This window comes from Rhinoderma darwinii, chromosome 13, assembly GCF_050947455.1.
Source record: "Rhinoderma darwinii isolate aRhiDar2 chromosome 13, aRhiDar2.hap1, whole genome shotgun sequence".
NCBI lineage: Eukaryota > Metazoa > Chordata > Amphibia > Anura > Rhinodermatidae > Rhinoderma > Rhinoderma darwinii.
Window position 1 is genome coordinate 23,199,793 of NC_134699.1, and position 15,838 is coordinate 23,215,630.

The 15,838-nt window shown below is 40.4% G+C and overlaps 1 protein-coding gene across 1 annotated transcript in view; it reads left to right on the plus strand.

The window, feature by feature from the left end:
• Positions 1–15,838, plus strand: part of CACNB1 (calcium voltage-gated channel auxiliary subunit beta 1) — a 65,512-nt gene that overhangs the window by 17,893 nt on the left and 31,781 nt on the right. The window contains exons 3-8 of the mRNA XM_075846829.1: positions 7,793–7,912; positions 8,018–8,140; positions 11,716–11,852; positions 11,964–12,037; positions 15,297–15,316; positions 15,511–15,591. Of these exons, the coding sequence (XP_075702944.1) occupies positions 7,793–7,912; positions 8,018–8,140; positions 11,716–11,852; positions 11,964–12,037; positions 15,297–15,316; positions 15,511–15,591 (555 nt within the window). The remainder of the gene's footprint in view (positions 1–7,792; positions 7,913–8,017; positions 8,141–11,715; positions 11,853–11,963; positions 12,038–15,296; positions 15,317–15,510; positions 15,592–15,838) is intronic.

The following is a 15,838-nucleotide window of genomic DNA, read 5'->3' on the forward strand; positions in this document are numbered from 1 at the left end:
TAGGCGATATGATGCTGATAACTACAGTGTGATTTTTGTTTTTAAAAAAAGTTTATCAGTTGCAAAGTTATGAGCATTTTTTAAATATACTAATTTGGCTCTATAGCCAAATAGGAGGTGACTCTTTCTTTTCACTCTGGGCGGTGTAATGTTTTCTGTATGACACTGTCCAATCAGCGTCAAACAGTTCTCCTCTTCCCTGCCCAGCAAGACAGCGTCATCCTATAGTATACAGCTTCCATTCCCGACTGTATTTTTAACTGGTGATATCTCCAGTTGTTTCACAGCTAGAACTGTGATCTATATGACCGATTTAGAATCTCATCTTTCCTATGCCACCAGAAGCGCTGTTCTAGGTGGTCTACAGCCCGAGATATGGCTATTTGAAGTGATCCCCCTTCCCTTCAGCCTCAGTCTCTCACACTGTGTGAAGCCGCTTCATGCTGATAAGACAGCGTCCGAGGCTGCGAGGAGGCTCCACCTCCGGACGAGCCGATGTGCCTATGTAAACATTGTAGGTGTTCCAGGATTGCTGCGTCCTCGAGTCCCAAAGAACCCCATTATATGTAAAGTCCACAAAATATATGCAATATTGCTTTCTTCTGGATTCCTATGTGTCACACACATCCCCCCTCTTCTTTCAAAACTTCCTGAGCTATAAAAAGAAAAATCACTTTGGTTCTGATAAGCACTTGAAACTTTTACATGCATATGTATGAACATCATTAGTGGCTCTTTTATGTAGGGCAGCTTGTATTTTAGGTTTAGTGGTCCTGTAAAGAGCCAATTTCCCTTATCAGCATCACATTTTCCACAAGGAATACTGTTTATTAATCACTGATGAGCTCTAGGAAGATATTTGTGATCTCACCCACTCACCTACCAGAAGGCACTAAAACTAAAATCTGCATAAATGTAAAGCTTCTGAAAAGAGCGGATCATTTCATTCACACTTTTTTCATTGGGATCTCCTGACAATCTAATATCTATAATGGCACATAGACTTAAAGGGAACCTGTCACCAGCGTTTCACCTATTGAACTTTACTTATCCCTCACTGGCCGCTGCTATAAAAAGTTCATTGCTGGTATCCTCTCTTAACTCCTCCTCTGACTGTAAATAACGGTCTGCAAACATTTTGCGCCTTTTATCGTAATAATCCGGTGCCCCTTTGTGCGCACACACCGGAACATCAATGCACAAGCGCAGGATTTTGTGTGCTGGGGGAAGGCGAGGAGCTGTCAATCAAAAGTAAGGAGGCGGGGTAACTCGGAAAGACTTGAGGAATGAAGATTAGCATATGGTGTGGGAACACTAAAAAACCGAATACTAAAGCTACTGAGCCGACTAAAAAGACAATTCTAGGTTATATAGAAATGATTTTTCACCCACTACCACCAGGTATTGCTGGTTTAATAGGTGAAATGCTGGTGACAGGTTCCCTTTAAGGTCCTAGTACACGGCCCGATATGGGCCGTGAAAACGAGCGCGATCAACTAGACAGCTCGTTGATTGGCGCTCGTTTGTTCCTTTCACACAGAGCTATGATTGCCTATGTATGGGGACGAGCGCTCGTTACTACAATCGCTCATCCCCATACATTTCTATCATGTCGGCAGCACCTCGTTGTTTACACAAGGAGATGCGCTGCCGACAACGATAATATTTCTTGCTTCATGAACGATACGATCAGCCGATGTCGCTCGTTCATCGACTGACCATGTCCATGGACCATGTAAAAAGGCCGTTATCCCTGTGGTCTGCCGTTGGCATAAAATACATCCTGTTTTATTTTTCTAGTTTTTATTCATTGCCTCATCTTTTATAGTGAATAATATTCAGGTTTGGTCAAGCCGAACACATCAATGGCAAAACGCCAGGTCGTATTACGGATCCATGTGATACAGCACCCATAACTTACTACGGGCCTATATTTTTTAATGTTTGCCATGTCTGAATTTTTTTCACAGATTGTGTATCAATCCTCCAAAAAAAAATTCTTGACATGGCCTATTTGATGTTATATTACGAAAAAAATTGCTTCTCGGGGAGAATATAGTTCCTCACAGAGACAGCATATGGCAGTACATGATAACACGGAACTAAAGGGATTCTGTATGCTGCGATAAAGGATCATAAGCCCTTAATGGGAGATATTTAATTTTCAGGTGAAATATTAGAATATTTGTAAAGCTCAAATTATATTATTTTACTATTGGAAAAGAAAATGTGTTTTTGTTCTAATGTAATGTATTTTTACTGATTTATATAATATCATTGACAATAACAGACATTGTTACCATTAGAAATAGAAAAATGGTGATGATATTATTGGCTATTCAGACAGAAAAATACATTCAGATTTCTGCTGGACTCCAGAGAGCAGTGCATTTTGGGAATTCAGATAAAGTTACACAGGCCCCATGCAAAAAAAACCTGTGGCATGCTCCATCACATGCCATATTACATAGTCATTCCCCCCTCTCGTAGCAATGTACCTAAGCGAGACTTCTGCACCTTATATAGGTCAGCAAACAGAGTGCCTATGGATCCATAATACTCGCAGTGTCTGTCAAATCTGTATGTATAAACCTTTACAGTTAAAGGAGTTTTCCAAGACTTAAATGTTGATGGCTTATGTGGCAGTCTGACTCTTGGCGCTCCCGCCCATCAGCAGAAAAAAAGAGCCCTTTCTTTTTTACAGCGCCATATATGTGGTTGTGGCTGTGACAGGTATTGCAGCTCAGTCTCATTAACTTGATGGGGTATTAATAACAAAGGTCCCAAAACCCATTTAAAGAGGCTCTGTCACCAGATTTTTAAACCCCTATCTCCTATTGCAGCAGATCGGCGCTGCAATGTAGATAAGAGTAACGTTTTGTTTTTTTTTACAAAACGAGCATTTTTGGCCAAGTTATGACCATTCTTATATTTATGCAAATGAGCCTTTCTTATGTACAACTGGCCGTGTTTAAAGTTATGTCTAACTGGGCGTGTATTGTGTTCGTTACATCTGGACGTTTTTACTTGTTTTACTAGCTGGGCGTTGTGAATAGAAGTGTATGATGCTGACGAATCAGCATCATTCACTTCTCATCGTTACCACCCAGCTTCTGGCAGTGCAGACACACAGCGTGTCCTCGTGAGATCACGCTGTGACGTCACTCACTTCCTCCCACAGGAACTTCATCGCGTCGGATGAGCGAGGACACGCTGTGTGTCTGTGAACTGCCAGAAGCTGGGTGGTAACGAAGAGAAGTGGATGATGCTGATTCGTCACCATCATACACTTCTATTCACAACGCCCAGATAGTAAAACAAATAAAAACGCCCAGATGTTACAAACACAATACACGCCCAGTTGGACATAAGAAAGGCTCATTTGCATAAATATAAAAATGGTCATAACTTGGCCAAAAATGCTCGTTTACAAAAACATTACTGTTATCTACATTGCAGCGCCGATCACCTGCAATAGGAGATAGGGGTTTGAAAATATGGTGACAGAGCCTCTTTAAGCTGTTAGGTAGACAGCGAAACAAGCAGAATTTTTTATTTTTTTTTCAATCTTACGGACAACGGTAAGTAGAATTGTAACACCCCCACCTTCTTCTTCAGTGGTAACCTCCAGCACTCTTTCTTTTATATAATGATCAGCACCGTGCTCTTTTACCTGGGGCTTCCATGTATGTAACACATGAAGTTTGGAAATTGGTGATGCGGGTGCATGTTATACTAATAGCCCAATGAAGTAGTAACACTGCCGAAAATTGTATTTTTATATATTGGATAAGAGTTGATCTCAACTTAGCAACTTTATATACAGCAGCATGTTACATGGTTGGGGGGTGAGGTGGTGGACCGTGGATACGGGAAGGGATGTGCAGGTATAAATTATATACAGTTATCATGCTGGTCTTCTGGTCTTCTTTTTGGCCTTTCTCTCCTTTTATTTAAAGCTTTGGTTGTTCGTCCTTTGTGAGGGCAGCCAATGTGCTGCTGTGAAGGACAATGCAGATATCCGTTCAGTATATATGTCTCCTCGCGCAGACACATATATCAATGAATGCTATAAGAGTGCTTCTCCTATGGCTTTGTACTGAAACACTTATCATGAAACAATTATTTCTAGCTTTTAACTTATTACATAAGTCCTGCCATATGGATGGATTGTAAATAGAAAATGATGGTTTCTGGACGTTATTGACTTTTTCCCTAGTGTCTTGTGGAGCTGCTGTCATTGTAGTTAGGCGTATGCAGCAGAGCCGTGTGCACGCAGCCCGTATGGGGGTACACAGAGTAGTATGTAGTACGGAGCCATAGGCACTTTGCATGCCAACGTATGGTGACTGCATGATCTCACATTCCTCCCTCTGTAATATGGCATCCAATGGTCAGATTCATAGACAATTCAACAGAAAACTTTTTCAGCATAAAATCGGAGACATACTATAGTACAGTAGGTACAAAAAAAACACTATGGGTCCTGTATTACCCCTCCATACAATTTAAACTTGTACAGAGCCATAATATACCAGTGTGCATGGGCCCTAATGTGAGGTGCATGGAAGGCACTGCTCCAATCTATAGATCTGAGTGCCATCATTAAAGGCGTTCTCCCATAATCATTTTTATCACCTATCCACCCATTATATAGAAGTTCACATGTTATTATGATCATCTGTAATAATGCATAGTAAATTAAGTTAAAGCAGAAATGGTCTTATAAATTATATATAATTCACTACCTAGATGGCACTTACCTGCTATTTAATTTCTTTAGAAATGACTTTATGGCTGCTTTTTAGCTCTGGTCCATTAGAAAACAGCTATGATCTGTTCTTCCATTACAGCCACACCGTCTATTGAGTTGAAGTAGTCTAAAATCCATCTCACTTTTGATGATATCAGAGGCCCAGACTGTTGCTCTTTCCAAGGCTCTGCTCATTCCCATGTTCTACACTGCAGCTCTGCTTCTTTGAATTGGCTGCTTGGTATGAGCACAAGCCCACCACACCCTCACCAGGAAGTTAGTGCAAGTTTCATTACTGCACGGATAGAATGATTATAAATCATAAGCAACTAAACCACCAGTGAGAAAAAGATGATTACTAGGTAACTAGCACTTGTCCCCATAGCATGTATCTACTGTTGGGAACTATTAGTGACGATAAGGTCCATGGGTTGATAAAATTGTGGATGGCTGTTTAAAGGTTAAGGCCCTTTCAAACGGCCCAATCATCATGCAAACGATCGTTCATAGAACGCTCATTTACGATAATTGCCCCGTGTAAACAAAGCAGCGATCAGCAGATGAACGAGCAAACGCTTGTTGATCTGCTAAACGTATAGTTTTAAAAAACTAAAATATTATCGTTGTTGGCAGCACATCTCCCGGTGTAAACAGGGAGACGCACTGCCGACATGATAATAATGTATGGGGACGAGTGATCGGAATAACGACCGCTCATCCCCATCCATAGCTCCTTGTGACCGGAGCAAACGAGCGCCGATCAACGAGCTGTCTCATTGACTGGCGCTTGTTGCATCGGCCAAAATTGGCTGGTGTAAGATTACCTTTACTCTGTTGCTCCAATCCCTTACTGCCCAACCTCGGCCGACAGCTATCGCCACCGATTTCTTCATTAACATGTTTGCGCAGAACAGCTGAAAGTGGATAAGCCACTAACAGACGCCTCGCTTGCCGGGGGAACAGAGCGCTGGGCATGTTGAAATCCAGGGCTTTCCCTATACACAACAATAGTTTGTCAGTGGATCTGTAATGTATGTAATGTCAGCTTACAAGGAGCTGATGACAGATTTATATTTGCAGATGGTTGATATCAGGATTGGAACTGTCATTGTGGTAATTACTGTTGGGTTAATTACTTCCTATTCTTAACTTCCTAATTTTTCAAAGAAAGAATTGGGATGAAAAGTCAAGCATTGTAATTAGAACAGGAAAATCACTTTGCACATTGAAAACGGGTAGGCAACCCAATCTCAGATTGTGGATCCAATTGCCAATAGCTGATAAGCAGAGGGTTAAGGCCCTTTTACACGGGTTCCTGATCATTGCCCTGTGTAAACGCTCGATCATCGGCTGATCTGCTCTTTTATTGGCAGTGAAAGGAGCAAACGAGTGCCGATAAACGGGCTGCCTCGTGGATCTGCACTAGTTTTCACAGCCCATATCAGCCCGTTTAATAGGACCTTTAGTCTTGATCAAAAGGATCTTGTCAATTAGCACAACATTTCTGAAAAATAATTGGTGGTCTAAAGCTGACATCATGTAAAGCTGACCATGCACAACAGGTTACTGGCAGTATCTGTCAACAAAGTAATGTGTCTGGTGGGCCTCCCAACTGTCTCTCACTGGCAGTCGTTGGGTGAAATGAGGGTGAGGCATGTTGGACTTTACATGTCCGATCCTCTTTGTTGTGTCGGGAGAAAAGCTGCTATCTGGCAGATGACCGCTATCTTATTTGTAAGACCAACTGAAGGATTACAAAAACCAAAACAATGCTATTTCTTCGTACAACCAATAGGAGGCTGTGTCTAAATTGCTGACAATACTGTAGGTGCCAGTGGGCACTGAGAACAACAAGTGACAATTGAATGATTGTCAATCCGACAGCTATCACAGTGCATTTTGGAGCCCAGATTGGGGGGGGGGGGACTTTTTGAAAATCCTGCCTTGGGCACCAAGAGAGCTTCTCCCATCCCTGGCTCATGCACATAGGCATATTACAGATTCGTAATGTATGGCACCCATAGACTGTTATAGGCGAATACTATGCCTCCATGTGCCTGACATTTTTTAATATGGATTTTCTGAGATTAAAAATTGTGACATGCTCCATTGCACGCATTATTATGAAGGTATAAGTTACGTAACAAACTCATATTTAAATTTTTTTTTAACATACGAGGTGTTGTTGATATTTATTGATGAACAATTTTTCAAATTATAAATATAATTTTTATGTGATATCTGAGATGGGATTAAATTTTTTACTAGGATTACTGGGTGTGGCTGTCCGGGTATTTCCGAGGTGGGATCTAAGGTCTGATGGTAATAAATGGGGTGGGTATTGCAGGATAGTAAAATTAGTAGTAGTGGAAGTCACTGGGCTTTGGACGTGGACATATGTTTTTATCAATCATTGTGTCAGCTTCTTTACTGTCCTGGACTGTGTCTCTGGCTTCCAACGCTGCTGGCCACCTGTCCCGAACCCTCCACGGATAAGTCTGACACTGCCACTCTGACCTCACTGGGGGTGGGGCTGCAAGTCGGAAGAGGAACTTAGGATAGGGGATAGGAAGTGTTGGTGTAACTATATGTCTCTTCTTTAGAACTTACATATTGGAACTTACTAACTTGTGATTGTGTGTGTCTGAGTGGGTGGGCATAACTTTACTATTGCACATGTGGTCACTTGTCATTGACACAGTGATTGTGTCTGGTCAGCACAGCCATCATAGACTGAAAGCATCAAGAAGAATCTTGTTATAGGGGTATCAGGGAGAAATGTATGTATACGGCTTTGATCATGAGGTGAGTATCTGTATAAACAGGTATCGGTCTACTCTACGATCATATATTGCCTTATATGTTGCTAGTCTAACGTCTTCCTTACCTCTTGCATTCATTCCAGGTTCCCTCCGTCTCTTGCTGTCTTGTCTTCTACTCTTTAGAGGGACATTACAGGCTTCTCTTCCATTTCTTCATGTCGGCTTTTAAACATGTTTCTGTCTATATTATCATACAAGTCCTAATTTCTTTATTCAGGGGTCGGCAGAGTCCTATACTAGCCGTCCATCTGATTCAGATGTGTCCCTTGAAGAAGACAGAGAGGCTTTGCGAAAGGAGGCAGAACGCCATGCTCTAGCACAACTTGAAAAAGCAAAGGTAAAACTAATAAGAAGTGTTCAGAGGCTTTTAGTCTTATGCAAAGCAGAAGGTATCTGTTGTAGAGTTGTGATTTATTCATCAATATCTCACGTCTCCTCTTAGACCAAACCTGTGGCTTTCGCAGTTCGGACGAATGTAGGATATAATCCAGCTCCTGGAGATGATGCCCCAGTGCAGGGGATGTCCATCAACTTTGATCCCAAAGATTTCCTTCACATCAAGGAGGTATGACGAGACCATACAGGGGTGCACGAAGACATGATGATTGTTATAATCCGATTCCTAACTGAGATATACCCTTTTCATAATATTCAGAGAATCTCTAGTGACTGGTATAGTGCCAAGGGACTGGCGCAGCGCAAATGTGGTGCCTATTTTCAAAAAGGGCTCTAGGTCTTCCCCAGGTAATTATAGACCAGTAAGCTTAATATCCATCGTGGGGAAAATGTTTGAGGGGCTATTGAGGGACTATATACAGGATTATGTGACAATAAATAGCATTATAAGTGACAGCCAGCACGGTTTTACTAAGGACAGAAGTTGTCAAACTAACCTAATCTGTTTTTATGAAGAGGTGAGCAGAAGCCTAGACAGAGGGGCCGCTGTGGATTTAGTGTTTTTGGACTTTGCAAAGGCATTTGACACTGTCCCCCATAGACGCCTAATGGGTAAATTAAGGACTATAGGTTTAGAAAATATAGTTTGTAATTGGATTGAGAATTGGCTCAAGGACCGTATCCAGAGGGTTGTGGTCAATGATTCCTACTCTGAATGGTCCCCGGTTATAAGTGGTGTACCCCAGGGTTCAGTGCTGGGACCACTATTATTCAACTTATTTATTAATGATATAGAGGATGGGATTAATGGCACTATTTCTATTTTTGCAGATGACACCAAGCTATGTAATATAGTTCAGACTATGGAAGATGTTCATGAATTGCAGGCAGATTTAAACAAACTAAGTGTTTGGGCGTCCACTTGGCAGATGAAGTTTAATGTAGATAAATGTAAAGTTATGCATCTGGGTACCAACAACCTGCATGCATCATATGTCCTAGGGGGAGCTACACTGGCGGATTCACTTGTTGAGAAGGATCTGGGTGTACTTGTAAATCATAAACTCAATAACAGCATGCAGTGTCAATCAGCTGCTTCAAAGGCCAGCAGGATATTGTCGTGTATTAAAAGAGGCATGGACTCGCGGGACAGGGATGTAATATTACCACTTTACAAAGCATTAGTGAGGCCTCATCTAGAATATGCAGTTCAGTTCTGGGCCAGGGTTCAGAGAAAGGATGCCCTGGAGTTGGAAAAAATACAAAGAAGAGCAACGAAGCTAATAAGGGGCATGGAGAATCTAAGTTATGAGGAAAGATTGAAAGAATTAAACCTATTTAGCCTTGAAAAAAGACGACTAAGGGGGGGACATGATTAACTTATATAAATATATTAATGGCACATACAAAAAATATGGTGAAATCCTGTTCCTTGTAAAACCCCCTCAAAAAACAAGGGGGCACTCCCTCCGTCTGGAGAAAAAAAGGTTCAAGCTGCAGAGGCGACAAGCCTTCTTTACAGTGAGAACTGTGAATTTATGGAATAGCCTACCGCAGGAGCCGTCACAGCAGGGACAGTAGATGGCTTTAAAAAAGGGTTAGATAATTTCCTAGAACAAAAAAATATTAGCTCCTATGTGTAGAAATTTTTCCTTCCCTTTTCCCTTCCCACTTCCCCTTTCGCAATCCCTTGGTTGAACTTGATGGACATGTGTCTTTTTTCAGCCGTACTAACTATGTAACTATGTATAACTACGGTTGAGATTACACATTTGGGCATTAATACGCGGGAATATTTTATGGATATGAGAGCTGGGATATTGAAATAAACAACATTCCCCTTAATGGGGTTTACATACTATTATCATATTGATAACTGGAAAGTAGGATAGGGATAAATTATAAGCATGACGGATTTAATAGATCTATTCACCTATTTACACAATTTTCACTACGAGCAGATTAAAGCAAAGACTTGTAATTGATGAGTGTTTTATGACAGAATGAACACTACACTTTATGGCAATGATTGATCGCACTGCCAGTAATCTAATTTTTAAGGAATGTGAAGTTGTGATCTGGTCATGTAAGGGCCTGTTCATAACAGCATTGTGCTTCGACTCATTGGTTCCGTTCGACCTTTCCGTCGGAGGAACCGATGAATGGAAAGCCAAACGGAAACCATAGCTTCTGTTTGCATTACCGTTGATAGCGACTACACTATTATTGGCACGAAAAAAAAACTGGAACTTTACGGAACGGAAACAAACGGAAAACAACTGCAACAGAAGCATTATCATTGAAATCAATTGTAATGCAAACGGAAGCTATGGTTTAGCTTTCCATTCATCGGTTCCTCTGACGGAAAGGTCGAAAGGAACTGATGAACGGAAGCCCGACGCTGATGTGAACAGGCCCTAATGTAACTTTTTCCATATATAGGTTTTATTCTTCTATTACTGATCTTATGATAGAATCTAGGAGACAGATGTGTTTTTAGTTCTGTCTGCATTTTATATTACCTTATAATTGGATGATTTTTATTGAGCTCCTGTCATGGAAACTTCTGAACCTCAAAGTTCATGGAGTTCATACAGTGCAAACCACTCGTTTTTATCCCTTTTATGCATTGACAATGTGTCCTTACTAAACAGCATGTGTTCTCCCTGCAGTATGCTCCATATTAAAACATTATAATGCCATCATGTATCCAAGCACAATTGTTTCTTTATGTAGTGTTTTTTATTCTTATTTTTACCTCTTGTCATTAACAACAAGCCTATAATACAAAACGGTAATACAATTGCAGACCTTAGTCCTTTGGTGTTCATCACTTCTTATGAGCAGGGATATATGTGCCTTCTCTATACCATCAGGGTGCACTAGCAGGACATCAAGTCTGGTCCCATCCTTGAGACCATCAAGCCAGTCTGTTTAGTGATCGGGCACCATACACACAAAAAACTCGCAACACGCGACATTTCGAGGGTAACACGTCCTCTTTCTCAAGCGTGTTTCCCTTGTTGCTGACTGTCAGTATCCTGTATAGCACTAGGTCACACCATTCTATATTGGACGTATGCTCCTTTATTAACCTACACAAGGCCTCTCTGTGGCTTGTGCACCACACCATATATCTATCCTGCTAATGTCCTATAGCAATAATCTAAATCCAATTGCATAAACTAAGACACAAGGAAATTAAAATATCCTCCGACAGGTTTATTGTAGGAAGACATTTTATTTCTTATTTTTTTGGGCTGATGTTATAAATCTATATATGGTTCAATGACATCACTGACACATTCAATATCATAAATCGGAGTCAAAGCTAGGCTATCCTTCACCTGGGGCAAAGATTCAGTTGACTGCCCTAGCCCTTTTTCTAAATGGCATAGGCAGACTTGTTGGCGTCCACTCTAACACAGCACCCAGGGTATATACCCCGCCAGACCCCTTCACTTTCTACGCTCCTGTCATAAATAATTATGCAGTTCACATACACCCTATTGAAAGCTGATTATTGGTGCAAATTCACATGATTGAGTGGATCTTGTTGAGTATGCATAGTAGACGCTGTCATATTTTTAATTTTTTTTATTGTCACCTGATAACAATTTTAGTTAATCTGAGTTTGTCTCCAAATTAAGAAAGAGGGTCCATTCCTATTTCTTAGTAACAGAGGTCTTAATATTGGGACAAGCCTTTCTATTAACCTGTCTTTCTATTGACCACCATTCCCAGAAATATAATAATGACTGGTGGATTGGGCGAGCAGTGAGGGAGGGCTGTGAAGTTGGCTTTATCCCCTCTCCTGTCAAGTTGGAACATATGAGAATGCTACAGGAACAGAAGATGCGACAAAGCCGACTCAGTACCAGGTGACAACTTTGTGTATGTGATAGAAAATATAAGTTGTAGAGTCCACTAGAGTAGAGACTGATTTCATTCATTATACTTTACATGTAATTTTCACAAATGTTACCTTGCAGTAAATCCATTGGGAATTCGAACAGTCTAGGCGATGTCGGCGGTGGTACCCGTAGACCAACCCCTCCAGCAACAGGTGAGAGATATATTGTGTTGTCTTCTCTCTGGAAAACTATACGAACAAAGAATAACAACTGGTAGATTTATATGCACAATAGACATTTCTCAATTTATTACTATATTTTCCTAAGAGTAAATATGATCTAGAACCAGAAAGTTATTCTGTTTATTTCTCAAGATGTTTTATGGAGAATATAAATTGGTGTCGCTGGACACAGGCTAGAAGATCCCATTACGACCACCAGACACATGTTTTTTTGTCTTAGTTTTCCATTCCTCTATGTAGACGTATGTAGCTCAATCTAAATGCGGCCATTCACTTTAGAGAACTGCTAATTTGTCCAACAACAATTCCTCCCGACCCCTTATAAACATGCTGTCTCGAATATCCTTGGCAGTGAATTATCTTCTGTGAGAACAACGGATCGGATAGGTTAAAATGTTCTCGGCCAAACACTCAACAGCTTTCTAATCTCTGTGGTCAATATGAGTGAGGACAATACAAAGATTCTAGATTTAGTATTAATTAAATTTTTTAATTTGGGTTATCAGAGTCATCAAACATTCTCTTCTGCCTTGTCTGTATCTCCAATTCTCTTTTCTACTTGTACCTCTTGGTTCTCCCCCATTTATATTTTTCTCTGTTATCCAAAAAGCACACCTTTCCCTCTGTTTTTTCTTCTCAATATTTTTTATTTTATCCTGGTTACTTTTTCTTTCTTTACTTCTTTGTATTGTCATAACACTCTGGAATTATCTACTTTATATTTATCATTCTTTGTATCCCTTCCCATTCTCTCCAATACACATCTTCCCATCTCTTCATCTTCAGGACACTTGGAAACCCAATTAGTTTATGACGTAGATGCAGTTGATTTAGAATATGATGAGACAGAGCCTCACCCTGTCCAGCAAATACCCCATACCAGTACAGGGAGCGTAACAACCCCCCCGTCCACTACCAAACGTGTCCCTTTCTTTAAGAAGGTAACCGATGGCATACCCATTGTTAATACTAACCCCAGCTATTTACTAAAGTGTGCGGTCAGAGAGCCCTAATACCGGATTGTGCAAATTTGATAACACCAAGCTTGTGTTTATAAGCAGAAAGCGTGACGTGCATCTGTGTTCTTATGTGTTGTTTAAAAACGTAAGTGTTCTCTGTACATGTGTATGTAAATTGATTTTGGGTATAGAGGTGTCATGTATTTTTCTTGTATTTTCCAGATATATGAATAAACCTAGGTTCATACCACAATTGGTACTACATCACGTGTATATAAAACATTAAAAAAAAACAGTATAGACATATGCTGTACAGTGCCCATTTGGTTGTATGGGGCAAACATAAGCCCAAAAAGTGGCACATACTCCCAGAGACGTCTGTAAAATATCTTGCTACATGCTTCTTATCACTGTTAGGTATCGTAGGCATTCCGTTAGAGGATACATGGCATACTTTACTGCAGCCCTAACCCCTAACAAAAAAGAAATGCCAGTTTCTAGGGAGTCAGGGGTGCAGGTTCTCTTTTTGTGACCCTTCAGTTGATCATTCAGTAAGTGAAACTACCTATGATAGTGTATCACACACCACAGGTTAAAGGGAGTCTGTTTGGGTGACCAGTTCCCTTTGATGGGTACAGGGTAAAGTCCCTTTCCAAAATACATGGTGTAAATTACTATTCTTTGCAAAATATAAAGTAAATTGTACATTAAAAAGTTTTTGTTCCATTATTAGACTTTTGAGAGACTGTAGGAAACACATTGGAAGGCAGCCAGTTGTTAGCCAAGCGGCCGGCATTAGAAAATGGTGACATATCGTACAGTCACTCATCTGATTGTATTGTATGAGAAGGAAATTCTTAGACCAGTGCAATTGATCATTTGTAGTATTAAAAAATACCTTATTAAGTTCATTATTGAACTTCATTAATGAAAAGAACAGTGGTCCCGGAGACATGTGCCCTCTGTTATAAAATGAAGACTAACGTTCCCGATTCTGTCTCCTCCCCTTGCTTACAGGTTGAGCATATGTAGTGCCCCCTCCCCACTCCGACACTAACCTGATACACAGGTGCATGTAAACATGTTCACTGTAGGTGAACCTTGGTCCTCTGAAATCCCCAGCGTAAATGCTTACCGGTTTGGATTATTTAGTTATATATATATTATTTTTTATTTTTTAAGAAGTCTTTTACAGTTGGTTAAACATACAATGACAAAAGAAAAAAAATGAAACAAAAACACAAAAAAGAAAATATTTTCCCTGTCAGACAGTAGCGTTATCATAGGACACTGGGTGTATTGGAGCCCCATAACCTACAATGCCAAGACCTACAATGGCCAAGCTGACCATCAGGCTATAAATTGTGCCCGATTATTTCTATCGATAGCGCTATAATTTTCTAATCCCTCCATATTGTCACCTCATTAAGCCATCCTTTGCATGTCGGTATAAAGTGAGTCTTCCAATGTTGAGCTATAATGCTACGAGCTGCAGAAAGAAACTGGACCTTGAAACAATGAGGATTTTACACTTTACTTACCTAATATTGCAAATGCAGAGGAACAATTGGGGTTCCAAAAACAGATTGTGGCATTCCACTGTTGTCATGCATGATGTACATGGTTTTTGGAAACACCATCATTTTGGGCTATGGAAGAGTAGGACAATGACTGTCGGAATCACAGAAAAAAACTGATACGTGACTAGTGTGCTCTGAAATGTTGATGAATTCTGTTTTAGAGCCTTTCCTTTGGCTCCCTCATGAGAAATGGTCATCTTATTCCATTACATGACAAAATTTGATTCTCATACATACAGTATATAGGCTTAAAGGGATTGTCTGAGATTAGAAAATGGGGTCTAAATGGGGCTGAGCTGCAATACCGGGATCAGCCTATGTACAAGAGTGGCGCTGTTCCTGGAAAAGAGGGTCTGCTAATCTGAGACAACCCTTTTAATGATCAGGATGTGTATCTACATCATCCAGTGTCATATACTGTATATCTGTGTGTTAGTCTTCACATGATATCTCTGTATGGATGCATGTTCTACATATGCATGTCATGTAATTATTGCAATAACACGCATGGTTTGTTTCTTTTTTTTTTCCTCTACCTTTTTCCTTTCTTTCTTATCTTCTGACTATTCACCGATCTCCTTGTCCACCTCTTGACCTACACCCCTTCATTCCTTACCTTCTCTTTGCCCCCATCTATCGTACCCATCACCCTCTACACCTCTCATTGCTTTCCTGACTCCCTATAAATAGCCAAACAGAGGCAGAAGTCAGTAAGTAATTGTATATGTCGGCTGTTTTGCCTCTTCCTGTTCACCTGTCTAGTGTGATGTTGTGTAAGTTTCCTGAATACTGCATGCCGTGAAGTGTCTGTGGACAGTAGATTTGGAGAAACAGGGTTGCATGGTACTTGGTGCATGAATGTATGGAGCAGCAGAAGAGGTATGACCTGGTCTTTCTCTTACAGACTGAGCACATCCCTCCATATGATGTGGTTCCATCCATGAGGCCAATCATTTTAGTTGGACCCTCTCTGAAAGGATATGAGGTATATGAACTAAGCAAACCATCCATAGATACCAGTGGTTCTTGTCTTCTCTGGCAACTTAAAGCGAAATTGCACCTTTATACAAAATTTCACAGTTGAAATGTAAATGAAAAGTTGAGTAAATCCTTTGCTTGGCTGTTTCCGTATTGATTTCATGTCCCGTTCTCCATTCATATACATAAAACTTCATTCTGCTGTCTTATATGTGACCTAATGGCTTAGCTTTAAAGCTTGCCATACATTAAAT